This window comes from Pristiophorus japonicus, chromosome 21 (genome assembly GCF_044704955.1).
Source record: "Pristiophorus japonicus isolate sPriJap1 chromosome 21, sPriJap1.hap1, whole genome shotgun sequence".
NCBI classification, from domain to species: Eukaryota; Metazoa; Chordata; class Chondrichthyes; family Pristiophoridae; genus Pristiophorus; species Pristiophorus japonicus.
In genome coordinates, this window is record NC_091997.1 from 87,859,735 (window position 1) to 87,874,127 (window position 14,393).

The 14,393-nt window shown below is 49.3% G+C and overlaps 1 protein-coding gene across 6 annotated transcripts in view; it reads right to left on the reverse strand.

Moving 5' to 3' along the window:
• The window catches only part of LOC139234171 (annexin A2-like), a 138,361-nt gene that overhangs the window by 80,271 nt on the left and 43,697 nt on the right, over positions 1-14,393 (reverse strand). For all 6 annotated transcript variants that reach the window (XM_070865198.1, XM_070865201.1, XM_070865199.1 and 3 more), the window contains 2 exons: positions 14,115-14,290; positions 7,722-7,851 (listed from right to left, as the gene is read on the reverse strand). In XM_070865198.1, coding sequence (XP_070721299.1) covers positions 7,722-7,851; positions 14,115-14,290 — 306 coding nt within the window. The remainder of the gene's footprint in view (positions 1-7,721; positions 7,852-14,114; positions 14,291-14,393) is intronic.

Below are 14,393 nucleotides of genomic sequence, written 5' to 3' on the forward strand. Positions count from 1 at the left end.
CGTAAAGTGTGGCTGTCCTTAGCAACGGCATGGCAACGCTCGATTCCCGTGATTCAGGAGGTCAAGGGTCATCATGACATGCGCAGAAGAGGAGACAGAGGAAGAGGAGACAGAGAAAGAGGGAGCTCAGAGGCACTGAAAGCGTATGTGGCTGTGGTGTGTGCTTGTCTGGCTGTTGTGGAAGGTATGATGGTGATTCACCAGCAGCAAAAAGCCTACTAAGCACCAAGAACATAGTTGGCACCGAGTTTTTGTCCAACAAAGAAGATACAATGTGGAAGGGATGGAGGAGGCCCTGGAGCTGGTAGCCAGAAACACTGGTGGCAGAGGGCTCGCAGTGGTCCCGGAGTGCGGCACTGCACCCCGAGGTACTGCACCCCCATTGCCAACCACACACGAGAGCCAGCAGCAACATCTTGTTTCTGGCTGGGAGCACACTCCTACCACGGGACCGTCCTCTCCCGTATCCGTCCAAACAGCGCTTCGGCCATCACCCCTCCCCCCAAATGAAGCATCGCCTGAGGACCTCCTTGGCCAGGTGGCTTGGAGTTAGGGGGGGGAAAGGGGTTGAGGGGGGAGGGGGGAGGGAGAAGCGGGGGGGGGGGAGTTGGTTTGTACAGAAATACTGATTATTTCAGACTAATGTTCGGTTTAAATATTTTTTCTTTAACAAAACCTTGTAGCGCATTGGCTCAGATAGCTGCACCATTACACGCTGGTGATTCCTTATCAAAGGGTATAATCACACTTAACTTCAATCAACTTAAACTTTTTGTGGACGTTTTTTGGGCGAGCGATATTGTGGCTGATGTGTGCGCGAGGTGGTGAAATTGACGCTGGGCGATTTCATGGCCGCTGGTTTCGGTAAATATGCTCTTTACGACCAAAAAAAGTGGGCGGGCGTTAATATTGAATCTCGGTGTTAAATCCGTGAGGAAAGTAACGCCGGGCGATATTATGGCCGTTGAATTCGCCAATCCTGCTGACTCCATCCCCAAAAGGTGGGCGGGCAGTAATATTTTTTCTCGCCGATAAGCCCATGGGGAAAGTAACGCTCGCCGATAAATTACTGAAAAATGCCCGTCAATTTCCATTTTGTGCCAAAATGGGTGATATATGGGCGTTATACGTCATTTCAGCGATAAAATGGGCGTTAACCATGCAAAAAAAGTGGAGGTTCTACCCCTATGTCCCCTAGTTTTAGTTTCCCCAATGAGTGGAAATATCCTCTCTGTATCCACCTTATCGAACCCCCTCATTATCTTATATGTTTCAATAAGATCACCTCTCATTCTTCTGAACTCCAATGTGTATAGGCTCAACCTACTCAACCTATCCTCATAAGTCAACCCCATCAGCTCTGGAATCAACCTAGTGAACCTTCTCTGAACAGCCTCCAATGCAAGTATACCCTTCCTTAAATACGGAGACCAAAACTGCACGCAGTACTCCAGGTGTGGCCTCACCAATACCTTGTACAGTTGTAGCAGAACTTCTCTCTGCTTTTATACTCTATCCCCCTTGCAATAAAGGCCAACATTCCATTTGCCTTCCTGATCACTTGCTGTATCTGCATACTAACTTTTTGTGTTTCATGCACAAGGACCCCCAGGCCCCTCTGTACTGCAGCACTTTGCAATTTTTCTCCATTTAAATTATAATTTGCTTTTCTATTTTTTCTGCCAAAGTGGATAACCTCACATTTTCTCACATTACACTCCATCTGTAAATTTTTGCCACTCACTTAGCCTGTCTATATCCCTTTGCAGATGGAGCCTCCTCCTCCTGTTGGTTAATAGTCCACCATTCTCGACTGGATGTGGCAGGACTACAGAGCTTTAATCTGATCTGTTGGTTGTGGGATCGCTTAGCTTTGTCTATAGCATGCTGTTTCTGTTGTTTAGCATGCATGTAGTCCTGTGTTGCAGCTTCCCCAGGTTGGCACCTCATTTTTAGTTATGCCTGGTGCTGCTCCAGGCATGCCCTTCTGCATTCCTCATTGAACCGGGGTTGTCCCCTGGCTTGATGGTATGGGCCATGAGGTTACAGATTGTGGTGGAATACAATTCTGCTGCTGCTGATGACTCACAGTGCAGATACTAGCTTTTTTATTCCAGAGTTATTCAATTAACTGAATTTAAATTCCACAGGTGCCGTGGTGGGATTTGAACTCATGTCTCTGGTTCTTGCTATTGAGGGAGTGCAGCGAAGGTTCACCAGTCTGATTCCCGGGATGGCTGGACTGACATATGAGGAGAGACTGGATCAGCTGGGTCTTTATACATTGGAGTTTAGAAGGATGAGAGGGGACCTCATAGAAAAACATATAAAATTCTGATGGGACTAGACAGGTTAGATGCGGGTAGAATGTTCCCGATGTTGGGGAAGTCCAGAACCAGGGGACACAGTCTTAGGATAAGGGGTAGGCTATTTAGGACTGAGATGAGGAGAAACTTCTTCACTCAGAGAGTTGTTAACCTGTGGAATTCCCTGCCGCAGAGAGTTGTTGATGCCAGTTCATTGGATATATTCAAGGGGGAGTTAGATATGGCCCTTATGGCTAAGGGGATCAAGGGGTATGGAGAGAAAGCAGGAAAGGGATACTGAGGGAATGATCAGCCATGAACTTATTGAATGGTGGTGCAGGCTCGAAGGGCCGAATGGCCTACTCCTGCACCTATTTTCTATGTTTCTATGTTTCTAGTAGGCCAGGCCTCTGGATTATGAGCCCAGTAACATAACCATTATGCTACCGTACCCCTAATCAGAAGACTTTTAGTTTCTCTATTCTTCTCTAAGAACTTGCAGCTAGCAGATATAAGAGACACCAGTACAATGTTCCTTTAAGGATCGAGTGTCAGAGGTTGGGAACTAAATTGTGGCTGCACAGCACGTTACACGACATGCACGAGTATCAATTAACCGCGAGTAGTCCGAGGTGGAGAAAGGAGAGAGGGAAGCCAGCTCCAATATCCTCACTTGTGTCTAAGGTGGGCTCAGTCGGAACCGAAGACCAAGCGAGACAAATAACCACACTGTGCAGGAGTGCATCCACTCAGCACTCCAGAGGCTAATGTCTGCGTCTCAGGGTAAGGTTGATCCAACCAAGGCACTTGTGAGGATGAGGTCAGGTAGGAACCTTGTTAATCACACACGTAGACTTGAGCTATTTGATAGATGGGCTGTTCAAAGCTGCTAACTTGTCAGCTATCCAAGGATTACTCCTAAAGTAGTCTCACCAATTTGACCCCATCCTCAACCTCCTCCTTCCCGTCCGCCCATCTGTGCCCCCTCTCTGTTCTATCTGCCTCCTCCCTCCTGTCCTTCCCCTCCACAATTGGGATCCAGTTCTCCCCCTGCCCTCTATCTCAGCTTGCCCTCCCTCCTACTCTTGGTTTTGATTTCCTGTACAATGTCACGGGGGATTAACTAGTAATCTATTACCTTTCCCTTGTATTGACATTTCCGCTGTTTACTTGTGTAAGCTCATTCCAAATAGACCCAAATGCCTGCCTTAACTGCCCATATTAATTAAGCCGGTTGCTGATAGTTGCAACCTCAGTTCTGGTATCATCCTCGTACATCTTTTTTGCTCTTTCTCCAGTGCTTCTATATCCTTTTTATGATATGAAGACCAGAACTGTGCACAGTGCTTCAAGTGCGGTCTAACCAAGGTCAGAAGCAGCTGGACTAGAAACCGACCAATAAAAGTAATTCTGACACGTGTGGCAAAGGGTAGTGCTGTCCTGAGAATTGTTCCTCCTTCAATGGACGAGGTCTTGTTCACTGTGGCGTCACTCAACGGGGTGAGCTGATCTGCCAGCAGTTCACTATTTCCAACCAGAGTAGAGCGCTTTCTTTACTCGGAACTCCTTCACGGCAAGTGAGCCCCAGGTGGGCAGAGGAAACATTTCAAAGACACCCTCGAAGCCTCCTTGATAAAGTGCAACATTCCCACCGACACCTGGGAGTCCCTAAGTGAAGGAAGTGCATCCAGGAGGGCGGTGAGCACCTCGAGTCTCATCGCCAAGAGCATGCAGAAACCAAGCGCAGGCAGCAGAAGGAGCGTGCGGCAAACCAGACTCCCCACCCACCCTTTCCCTCAACCACTGTCTGTCCCACCTGTGACAGGGACTGTGTTTCTCGTATTGGACTGTTCAGTCACCTAAGAACTCATTTTTAGAGTGAAAACAAGTCTTTCTTGATTCCGAGGGACTGCCTATGACGATGATTTTCAACCCATTTCCTTCAATGGGCAGAAAATCACTGGCTCACGAGTGGAAAAGCAGAAAGCTCCAACCAACTTCTGTCAATGCAGAAAAACGGGGGAAATGAGGCACAACATGGGAACAGGGCTGATGAACATCACTTTCCATTTCTTCCTGCAAGAAATCTACCAAATCGTTCAAAACCGGGAGAGACTGAGCAGGTGGAGATCACTTGCAGCGAGGTCGCCCTGAGGAACTGATGGCTGTAATGGAATGCTTGGGTTACCGAGGCCAAGCTGAATGGAAGACTGCCAACTATCTACAGCCTCTGCTGGCGAGTGGCGTGCTCACATCTTGCTAGACATTTCCCAACGGGCGTAGTCACTGCCTTGAGGCGAACTGCTTGCTGCTCAGGTGGGGCATGAGTGTGGAGCTGTGTTTAATCTGCGCCAGTCTCGTCGAGATTGAAAACGTCCAGCAGGCTAGAGCATAAATCTGATCTTCTCCCTGCTCCGGGTGGGAAAGTTCTCCGAACTGGCACATCCCAAGGTCAATTGGAGACTAAATGCTGTTCCTTAGGAAAATTAGCCTATTTATCACAAAAAAAACGAAGTCATGTGGTCTCCTGTTGCTTGAGAATGAGAGGTTCTTGTAAACCCTAGCTCCTCCCTTAGGGAGAGGTCAAGTTATCAGCCAGGGAAGGTCAGCGTACAAAGACTGGCTGTCTTTCTGCTTCTATTTATTAAATAGGGCAACTAACAGAATCACAGGTTGGAGAAAGAGAATTGAACGAATCCCCATTTATCTGTAATAAAGAATGATCTCGGAGACTGCCCCTGCTCCAAGACTTGAGCACATGGTCTAAGCTGACACTTGTATAAGGTACCGAGGGAGTGCTGTATTATCAGAGGCACTGTCGTTCCGGATGCGATGTTAAACCCAGGCTCCATCAAACCTATTCAGCCAGAAGTAAAGGATCCCACGGCACTATTCAAAGAGCGGAGGAGTTCTCCCAGTGTCCTGGTCACCATTGCTGCCTCCGCCAAACACCATCAACACAACTTAACTGGTCATTCATCTGAGGCGCTGCTCGTGGGATCTTGCACTGTGCAACCTGGCTGCTGTGGTTTGACTTCTTTGCAACAGTGACTATACGTCAAAGGTCATTCATTAGCTGTAAATTGCTTTGGGGTAATTACAAGGCACAACATTTTTTTAATTTGTTACCGGAATGTGGGCAATACTGGCACTGCTCCGTCTATTGTCCATCACTAGATGTCCTGAGGCATTGGTGGTGGTGGGCCTTCTCTTTGAACACTGCAGTGTTTGTGCCGAGAGCGTGCAGAAACCAAGCGCAGGCAGCAGAAGGAGCGTGCGGCAAACCAGTCCCACCCACCCCTTCCCTCAACGACTATCTGTCCCACCTGCGACAGAGACTGTGGTTCTCGTATTGGACTGTACAGTCACTTAAGGACTCATTTTTAGAGTGGAAGCAAGCATTCCTCGATTCCGAGGGACTGCCTATGAATGTGTGAAAGGTGCTCCCATGTTGCCATGGAGCAGAGAATTCCAGGATTCGACCCAGCCACGGTGAAGAAATAGCAGGAAAAGTCAGAGTCAGGATGGGGCCCCCATGATCTTGCTGCTTTTTAGGGGTCATGGGGCTGAAAGATGTTGACGAAGCAAGTTCAGGGAATGGCTGCATTGCATCCTGCAGACGGTAAGGTGATGTGGTGCGGGGGGGGTTGATCAAGCAGACTACGCTGACCCAGATACTGTTGAACATCCATTGAGGCGAATGGCGAGTATTCCATCGCACTCCTGACTGGAGCAACGAAGAGGATTTGATGGTTCCAGGGTCCATAGTCTCGGACCTGCTGCTGTAGCCAAGTTGTTGCTGCAGCTGGTCCAATTCAGCTTCTACTCAACGGTGACCAGGATGTTGATGGTGGTGGCTTCAGCAATTGTGGTAGGTTAAAGGTCAGGAGAAGATGGTCGGGTCTTTTTGGAAATGGTCGTTGCCCATCGCTGATCTGGTGTGAATGTTATCTGTCACAAGCCCGCCCCAGACTGGATTGCTGCCCAAGAGCTGTGGTAGGCTGGTTCATTATTGGAGGAGTTGTGATCGGAGCTGAACACTGGAGAATCATGAGCAAAAGTCTGATTCCTGACCTTGTGACAGAGGGAAGGGCATTGATGGAATCGCCAAAGCTGACCGGCCCAAGTCAGTCCTCCAGCTCCTTCGATTTGCCTCCGACAACCACGACTATCTTTGAATAGCATCATGGGATCTTTCAGGTTACTTGAACAGGCGGAAGAGGCCTCGGTTTTAACGTCTCATCCAAAAGACGGCACCTCAGATGGTGCAGCACTCCCTCAGCATTAGCCTAGATTATGTGCTCAAGTCCTGGCATGGGGCTGGAATCCACACCCTTCTGACTCAGAAATAAAAGTGTTACCATTGAGTTAAGCCAACATGTTAAACTAAAGACACAGGGCTAAAAATTAGTTATAGCTGGGTTTGCGGCCGTGACACTGCCTGGGCGCTAACTTTAGCGGCGGGCAACGTTTACCGCCTCCAATCGGGATATTCACTATTAGCGCCCCGAGGGGAGTGGAGCGTGAAGGGAAGCGTTCCACGCTAATCTTGGGGCGTTACGGGGCGGGAGTGCTGCAGGGATAATGAAGGTCTGTCGCTAGGAAACCAGCATCCCAGCGCCCAAAGGGTAGGTCAGCTGGACCACCCGAAAAATGAACGCCGGTTGAAGGGAGCACTGGAAACATCAGCGGCATTGTGTCCGAGCGCACAGAATCACAGCGATGTTAAAAGATTTTACACTGACCGCCCACCTGCCCTTGCGTAATAACATCGCCCCGGGAGCTCCCACAGAACGCCTGCCCTCCCGGTCGGTGACGGCGCCGGGTGCTACGGCAGGCGGAGGGAGCGAGTTTCGGGATCGGGGCGCTAACGCGGGTGGAGCTAGAGTGGGTGGAGCTAGAGTGCGCAGCGCTGACTGATAGCGCCGCCGCTAAACCACCAATGACATCCGTGGCAGGCACCAAGGGCACAGTGCTCGGGCGGTAAGCATTTAGCGATCCGTTAGCGCCCCTCCCGGGGGCCAACGGGGGGGGGAATAAGCAACCAAATTTCTAGCCCATAATTGCGATTGTTACATAGAGCACAAATCACAAAGAGGTCCCGCTGTTGTGAGATACGTCACTAGTCCGATACGTCTGAGCTGTATTTTGACCAGCAAGTGTTCATGTGTTGAGAGCACGATTGCTCAAAAGTAAATTTATAAAGTGACCAGGAGTGTACGTGAGCACGATGGAAGCTTGCCGTTACAGTTATACTCCACATGCTACCAGCTGGATTCCGGATAGAAGCACAAACCACGAGATCTCACACCGTTGCAGAATCACACAGCGACCTGACCCAGTAGCTATGGAGCCACCTTCACACCAATCCACAACACAGCTCACTTAGTACGGCTCAATACATGAAGCACTCACCAATATAAAACCACGTGTTTGAGTTGAGGAGACTCTCAGTCCATAACTGACAGATTTCACTTTCCGTGAAAACTTCTATTCCATAGGCCGACTGATACTCCAGTTTGGGCAGCAGGTAAATCGGGACATGCTGTTAAAGCACAAACAGAGCTCGTGTAAGTTGACGGTCCAACTGTTATTACTTTCAATTGTTTTCTGCAGATTTCTTTAGGTTTACAAATACAGAGTTTGTTTTATTTTTGATGCAAACGCAAACGCACGTAAAGGCAGTGACTGAGAACTGGGACACGTGTGCGGGAATGTCCATGGCTGTTCTCCTGTTTGGCCGCTGTACGTTTGGCGCAAACCCTCGCTACACACACAAGGGGGGGTTTCTGGAGAAGTTCCAACAGCCCCTTGGGTACCTCCCCCGCCAATAGTCCGTCATTTATTTTTGGGCCACGTGGTCCCTTTAACGGGCTGCGTGGTCCAATCACAGCTCCTCATGTGCGATTTCTCTGGCTCACCGGCTTCACGGACCTCCAGCGAAGGAAAGTTGCACCCCATCCCCCCGGGGAATTCCCCCCCCCCCCCGGGAAATCACCCCCCTCCATCCCCGCGGGGAAATCACCCCCCCCAATCCCCCCGGGGAATTAACCCCCCCCCCAGGAAATCACCCCCCCTCCATCCCCCCGGGGAAATCACCCCCCCTCAATCCCCCCGGGGAATTAACCCCCCCCCAGGAAATCACCCCCCCTCCATCCCCCCGGGGAAATCACCCCCCCCCAATCCCCCCGGGGAATTAACCCCCCCCCCCCCAGGAAATCACCCCCCCTCCATCCCCCCGGGGAAATCACCCTGCCCCAATCCCCCCGTCCCCCCAATCCCCCCGGGGAAATCACCCCCCCTCCATCCCCCCAGGGAAATCACCCCGCCCCCCCAATCCCCCCAGGGAAATCACCCCCCCCTCCATCCCCCCGGGGAAATCACCCTCCCTCCATCCCCCCGGGGAAATCACCCCGCCCCAATCCCCCCGTCCCCCCAATCCCCCCGGGGAAATCACCCCCCCTCCATCCCCCCAGGGAAATCACCCCGCCCCCCCAATCCCCCCAGGGAAATCACCCCCCCCTCCATCCCACCGGGGAAATCACCCTCCCTCCATCCCCCCGGGGAAATCACCCCGCCCCAATCCCCCCGGGGAAATCACCCCCCCTCCATCCCCCCGGGGAAATCACCCCGCCCCCCCAATCCCCCCAGGGAAATCACCCCCCCTGCATCCCCCCGGGGAAATCCCCATGCCCCAATTCCCCCCCACCCCAATCCCCCCCAGGGAAATCACCCCCCACACCCTCTCGGGGAAATTCACCCCCCTCCCATCCACCGGGGAAATCACCCCCCACCAGCCGCCCCCCAGGAAATCCCTCGCCCCCCCCATCCTCCGGGGAAATCACCCCCCCCATTCACCGGGGAAATCACCCCCCCATTCACCGGGGAAATCACCCCTCCCGCATTCAATGGGGAAATCACCCCCCCCCCCATTCACCAGAGAAATCACCGCCCCCCATTCACCGGGGAAATCACCCCTCCCGCATTCAATGGGGAAATCACCCCCCCCATTCACCGGGGAAATCACCCCCCCATTCACCGGGGAAATCACCCCTCCCGCATTCAATGGGGAAATCACCCCCCCCCCATTCACCAGAGAAATCACCGCCCCCCATTCACCGGGGAAATCTCCCCCCCCATTCACCGGGGAAATCACTCCCCCCCCCCCCCCCCCATTCACCGGGGAAATCACCACCCCCCATTCACCGGGGAAAACACCCCCCCCATTCACCGGGGAAATCACCACCCCCCATTAACCGGGGAAATCAACCCCCCCATTCACCAGGGAAATCACCCCCCCCCCCCCATTCACCGGGGAAATCACCCCCCCCCCCCCATTCACCGGGGAAATCACCCGGTGGTATCTTTGATAAACACAAGTCACCTTTCACTCAGCTTTTAAATCCCACTTCTCAGCTGCCCAGCAGACATGTCTGATGTGACTGTACGTGTATAGTGTCGCTAATTAAGACTGATCTCGTCCCCTTACTGTCCAGTCACTGAGTGTGTCTGAAAAAACCAACGAATATGATGCTATAGCAACAATTCAAGTTACACACAGCAGCAACATGATATTGTTAGCTCTCACAAATTGTCACCAAGACGGAAGCAACTGTGACCCTGGTCACGCTTCGAGAGAATACACTCAGCAACACCATCTCATTTTATGAATCTGTTGAAGTAACAGAAAAAAATCTAACTGTTTAGAAACAGCTGCAACTGAGGGGTGAAATTAATTAAGACAAGAACATTAATTCTTGTCTAGACAGGCTGTCCTATATTTGCTCTTAATATTTCATTAGTTTACACGCACATGGTGCAAGTTATGTTTAAGAACATACAGGTCATCAATGGGTATTGTCTCCAATTCTGGGCACCGCACTTTAGGAAGGATGTCAAGGCCTTGGAGAGGGGGCAGAGGAGGTTTACCAGAATGGTACCAGGGATGAGGCACCTTAGTTACATGGAGAAGCTGGAGTTGATACCATAGATATGAAGAAACTGGGTAAGAGTTTCTGCTTTGGGTGCAAATCGGCGATCAGAGCGCAAATTGTGCTACTTTTCAGAAGTGTTTTTTTGGGTTCAGGATTTCTCTCAAACTCATTTGTATATCGCCGAATGCAACGTCTTCCATTAACCAGCGCAGGCGGGCAGCGTTTTAAAACATAACTTTTTTAAAATTTGCATTAAAATAAATTTCTTGATAATATTTAAGAGTGGCAACTTGGTGCAGTTTGAGTAATACAGCTGAAAATGGGTTTATCACAAAAATATATAAGAAATTTAAATCACAGTGTCCAGTCCGTAAGTAACTCGATTTTAAATGACTTTTATAAAGTCATTTTCACTTTACAGAACCATTGACTAGTGTTATTGGTGTAGACAAGCCAGCTTCTTAGAAAATTAAAAGCTTTTAAAAGGTGCCTTGCGCCTAAAATAAGCGTTATTTTTTTTTTAAAGAGCCTCTTCGAAGGCCCGCAAGCAGAATTTGCAGAAACTCGCCATGGCGATTAATTCACTCTGGTGGTGTGGCCAGTATTGTGTGATGGGGGGGGGGGTCAGCTTCCAGCACGAAGTTTTTAAAAATTAGCACAAAATAAAATTAGCACAAGAAACCTGATGTGCTCTGAACTTAATTTGCCTCTGAAATTCTGCGATCTTTTGCATGGCTTGGCGACTTTGGGTGGAAACAGCGCCACCTAGCAGAACCTCCTGCCCATTGTTCCCACTGGCAGAGGGGTTGGGAAGGTGGCCAGAGGACGCGGATTTAAGAAAATTACCAAAAAGGCCAGGGGGTTGGGGGAAGATAAGGAGATGGTTTTTTTCTCAGTGGGTTAAGATCTGGAACGCACTGCTTGAAAGGGCAGTGGAGGCACATTCAATAGCAACTTTCAAATCGGAACTGGATTAAAAACTTCAAAAAGGAAAAATCTGAAGGGCTATGGGGAAAGAGCAGGGGAGGGGGACTAATGGGATAAGCTCCTTCAGAGAGCTGGAACAGGCACAATGGGCCAAAGGACCTCCTTCTGTGCTGTGAGATTCTGCAACACTCTGCTGTCTGGTTACATTCCACTGCTTGCATGTCAGTCTCTGAAATTGAAAAACTATTTCTAGCACTCCCCTCACTTGTAGTTTGAAGATCTAAGTATTCAAACAACAACAACAACTTGTATTTATATAGCACCTTTAACATAGTGAAACATCCCAAGGCGCTTCACAGAAGTGTTATGCGATAAAAATGACATCGAACTGCGTAAGTAGAAATTAGCGCGGGTGACCAAAAGCTTGGTCAAAGAAGTAGGTCTTAAGCCAGAAAAAAGAAAGACTTGCATTTATATAGCGCCATTCCCAACCTCAGGACGCCCCAATGCGCTTTACAGGTAATGAAATACTTTTTGAAGTGTAGTCCCTGTTGTAATCGCGGCAGCCAATTTGCGCACAGCAAGCTCCCACAAACAGCAACATCATAATGACCAGATAATCTGTTTTTAGTGATGTTGATTGAGGGATAAATATTGGGCCAGAACACCGGGGATAATTCCCCTGCTCTTCTTCAAAATAGTGCCACGGGATCTTTTGTGTCCACCTGAGAGAGCAGACGGAGCCTCGGTTTAACGTCTCATCTGAAAGACGGCACCTCCGGCAGTGCAGCACTCCCTCAGCACAGCACTCCCTCAGCACTGCACTGGAGTGTCAGCTTGGATTTTTGTGCTCAAGTCTCTGGAGTGGGACTTGAACCCACAACATTCTGGCTTAGAGGCGAGAGTGCTACCCACTGAGCCACAGCTGACACTGAATAAGCATCGCCCCACACAATGCAAGGTGTGATTGATTTATTTTCTGTAATGTTCAGCCTGGATAAATTAGATCGGCAAATAAAGCCGAGCGCTCAATGTGAACCTGCTAAAAAAAATATTCCACGGAACTGATTTATAGCTTCCTCCTTCCCGAACAGATTCCTCCTTCTTTATAAACAGGTAACAGAAAATCTGTAGCGACAAAGCTGCTGATACATAAACTACCACACCAAAGGGACGAGAGTGTGATAATGGGGACCAGTAATTTATCAGATAGTCACAAAATGATTTCTTTAAGCATCACTGAGGGGTTGAGTGTCAGGAATACCTGCCAGTGGCCCAGGCAGCTCTGTCTGATCAGTGGTTTGAGAACATCAAACACATTTGACCCAATCACGTTGACTGGAATCATTAACGGGTTCACAGATTGATCAATGTGCTGGAGTGGGAGATATTCCCCAAACTGCTGCAGAGACTGGCATTAATTTAACAGTTTAATTCTGCTGCTGTATAATTATTGCTTTTTACATTTTAATTACCACAGCTGGATCAAACATTCAAGCCGGCCCAGCAACATTTATAGAATAAAATTTAAAATTTACAACGATTCAAATCTGACTGAACTCATCGAATATTGAAGAAACGTTCTGATTTTCATTCACAACACTTTCTTTTCGGACATTTCTGCAAATGTTGTGAGCCAGGTTTGGACACCTGGCCAAACAGAGAGCTGGAAGATCTTTCCATTAACAAAGGTGTTGTTAATGTGGTCATGATTCCCAATCACTGCTGGGGAACAAAACCATGGCAGAGAGATACTGCTCGCAATCAACCTCAAAACTAAGCCTGGAACTGGCACAGGATTCACAGTGCACTCAGAGCATGGCAGGGACTGAGTACACATTGTGTAGCAGCCTATATATAGGAACATGGTATAGGACAGACTGTATATAGGAGCATTGTGTAGCACAGATTGTATATAGCATTGTATAGCTGTCTATATACAGGAGTATGGTATAGCAGCCTATATACAGGGGCATAGTATAGCAGGATGTATATATGAGCATGGTGTAGCAGCCTATATACAAGAACATGGTATAGCACAGGCTATATATAGGAGCATGGTACAGCACATACTGTGTATTTAGGAGCATGGTACAGCACATATGGTGTATATAGGAGCATGGTACAGCACATACTGTGTATATAGGAGCATGGTACAGCACATACTATGTATTTAGGAGCATGGTATAGCACAGGCTGTGTATATAGGAGCATGGTATAGCACCATCTATATATAGGAGCACAGTATAGCACATACTGTATATATGGCAGCATGCGATAGTGCTGACTATACATATGAGCATGGTATGGCACAGACTGTGACCTCCACCACCTAGAAGGACAAGGGCAGCAGGTGCATGGGAACACCATCACCTCCCAAGTTCCCTCCGAGCCACACACCATCCTGACTTGGAAATACATCACCGTTCCTTCATCGTTGCTGCAAGATCCTGGAACTCCCTCACTAACAGCACTGTAGGAGCACCTTCACCACACGGACTGCAGCGGTTCAAGAAGGCGGCTCACCACCACCTTCCCAAGGGGCAATTAGGGACAATAATTTCAGATTAAGGGGTCGCCCACTTAAAACGGAGATGAGGTGAAATCTCTTCTCTCAGAGGGTGGAATTCTCTGCCCAGAGAGCTGTGGAGGCTGGGTCATTGAATATATTTAAGGCGGAGATAGACAGATTTTTGAAAGATAAGGGAGTAAAGGGTTACGGGGAGCAGGCAAGGAAGTGGAGCTGAGTCCATGATCAGATCAGCCATGATCTCATTAAATGACGGAGCAGGCTCGAGGGGCCGAATGGACGACTCCTGCTCCTATTTCTTATGTCCTTAAAAGCCGGCCTTGCCAGTGCCGCCCACATCCCAGGGAAAAAAAATCAAAAAGACCGCACGGTATAAGTGAAGTCTGAGTGCGCAATGCTTGGATGTGAAGTACTCACCTTCTTTGGTATCCCTTTGTTGGAGCGGGGTCTGATCTGGGCTTTCTGCACGTTACCGCGCACGATCAGGAGGAGGTCGGACAGGCTGAAGAGCTTGTAGGTGACGTTGCCAGTGGCAGGAGCCGTGTAATCAGATGCAGATTCCTCACAGGTCTGGAGCTCCTCCGTCAGGAAGTCTAAACAGGGCACAAACCGCCGTGTGTTTCACAACCATTGCAGCAATATTCCCAGATACATGGTGAGCATTTACTTGCAGTTGATTGATGCGTTATAATTAGA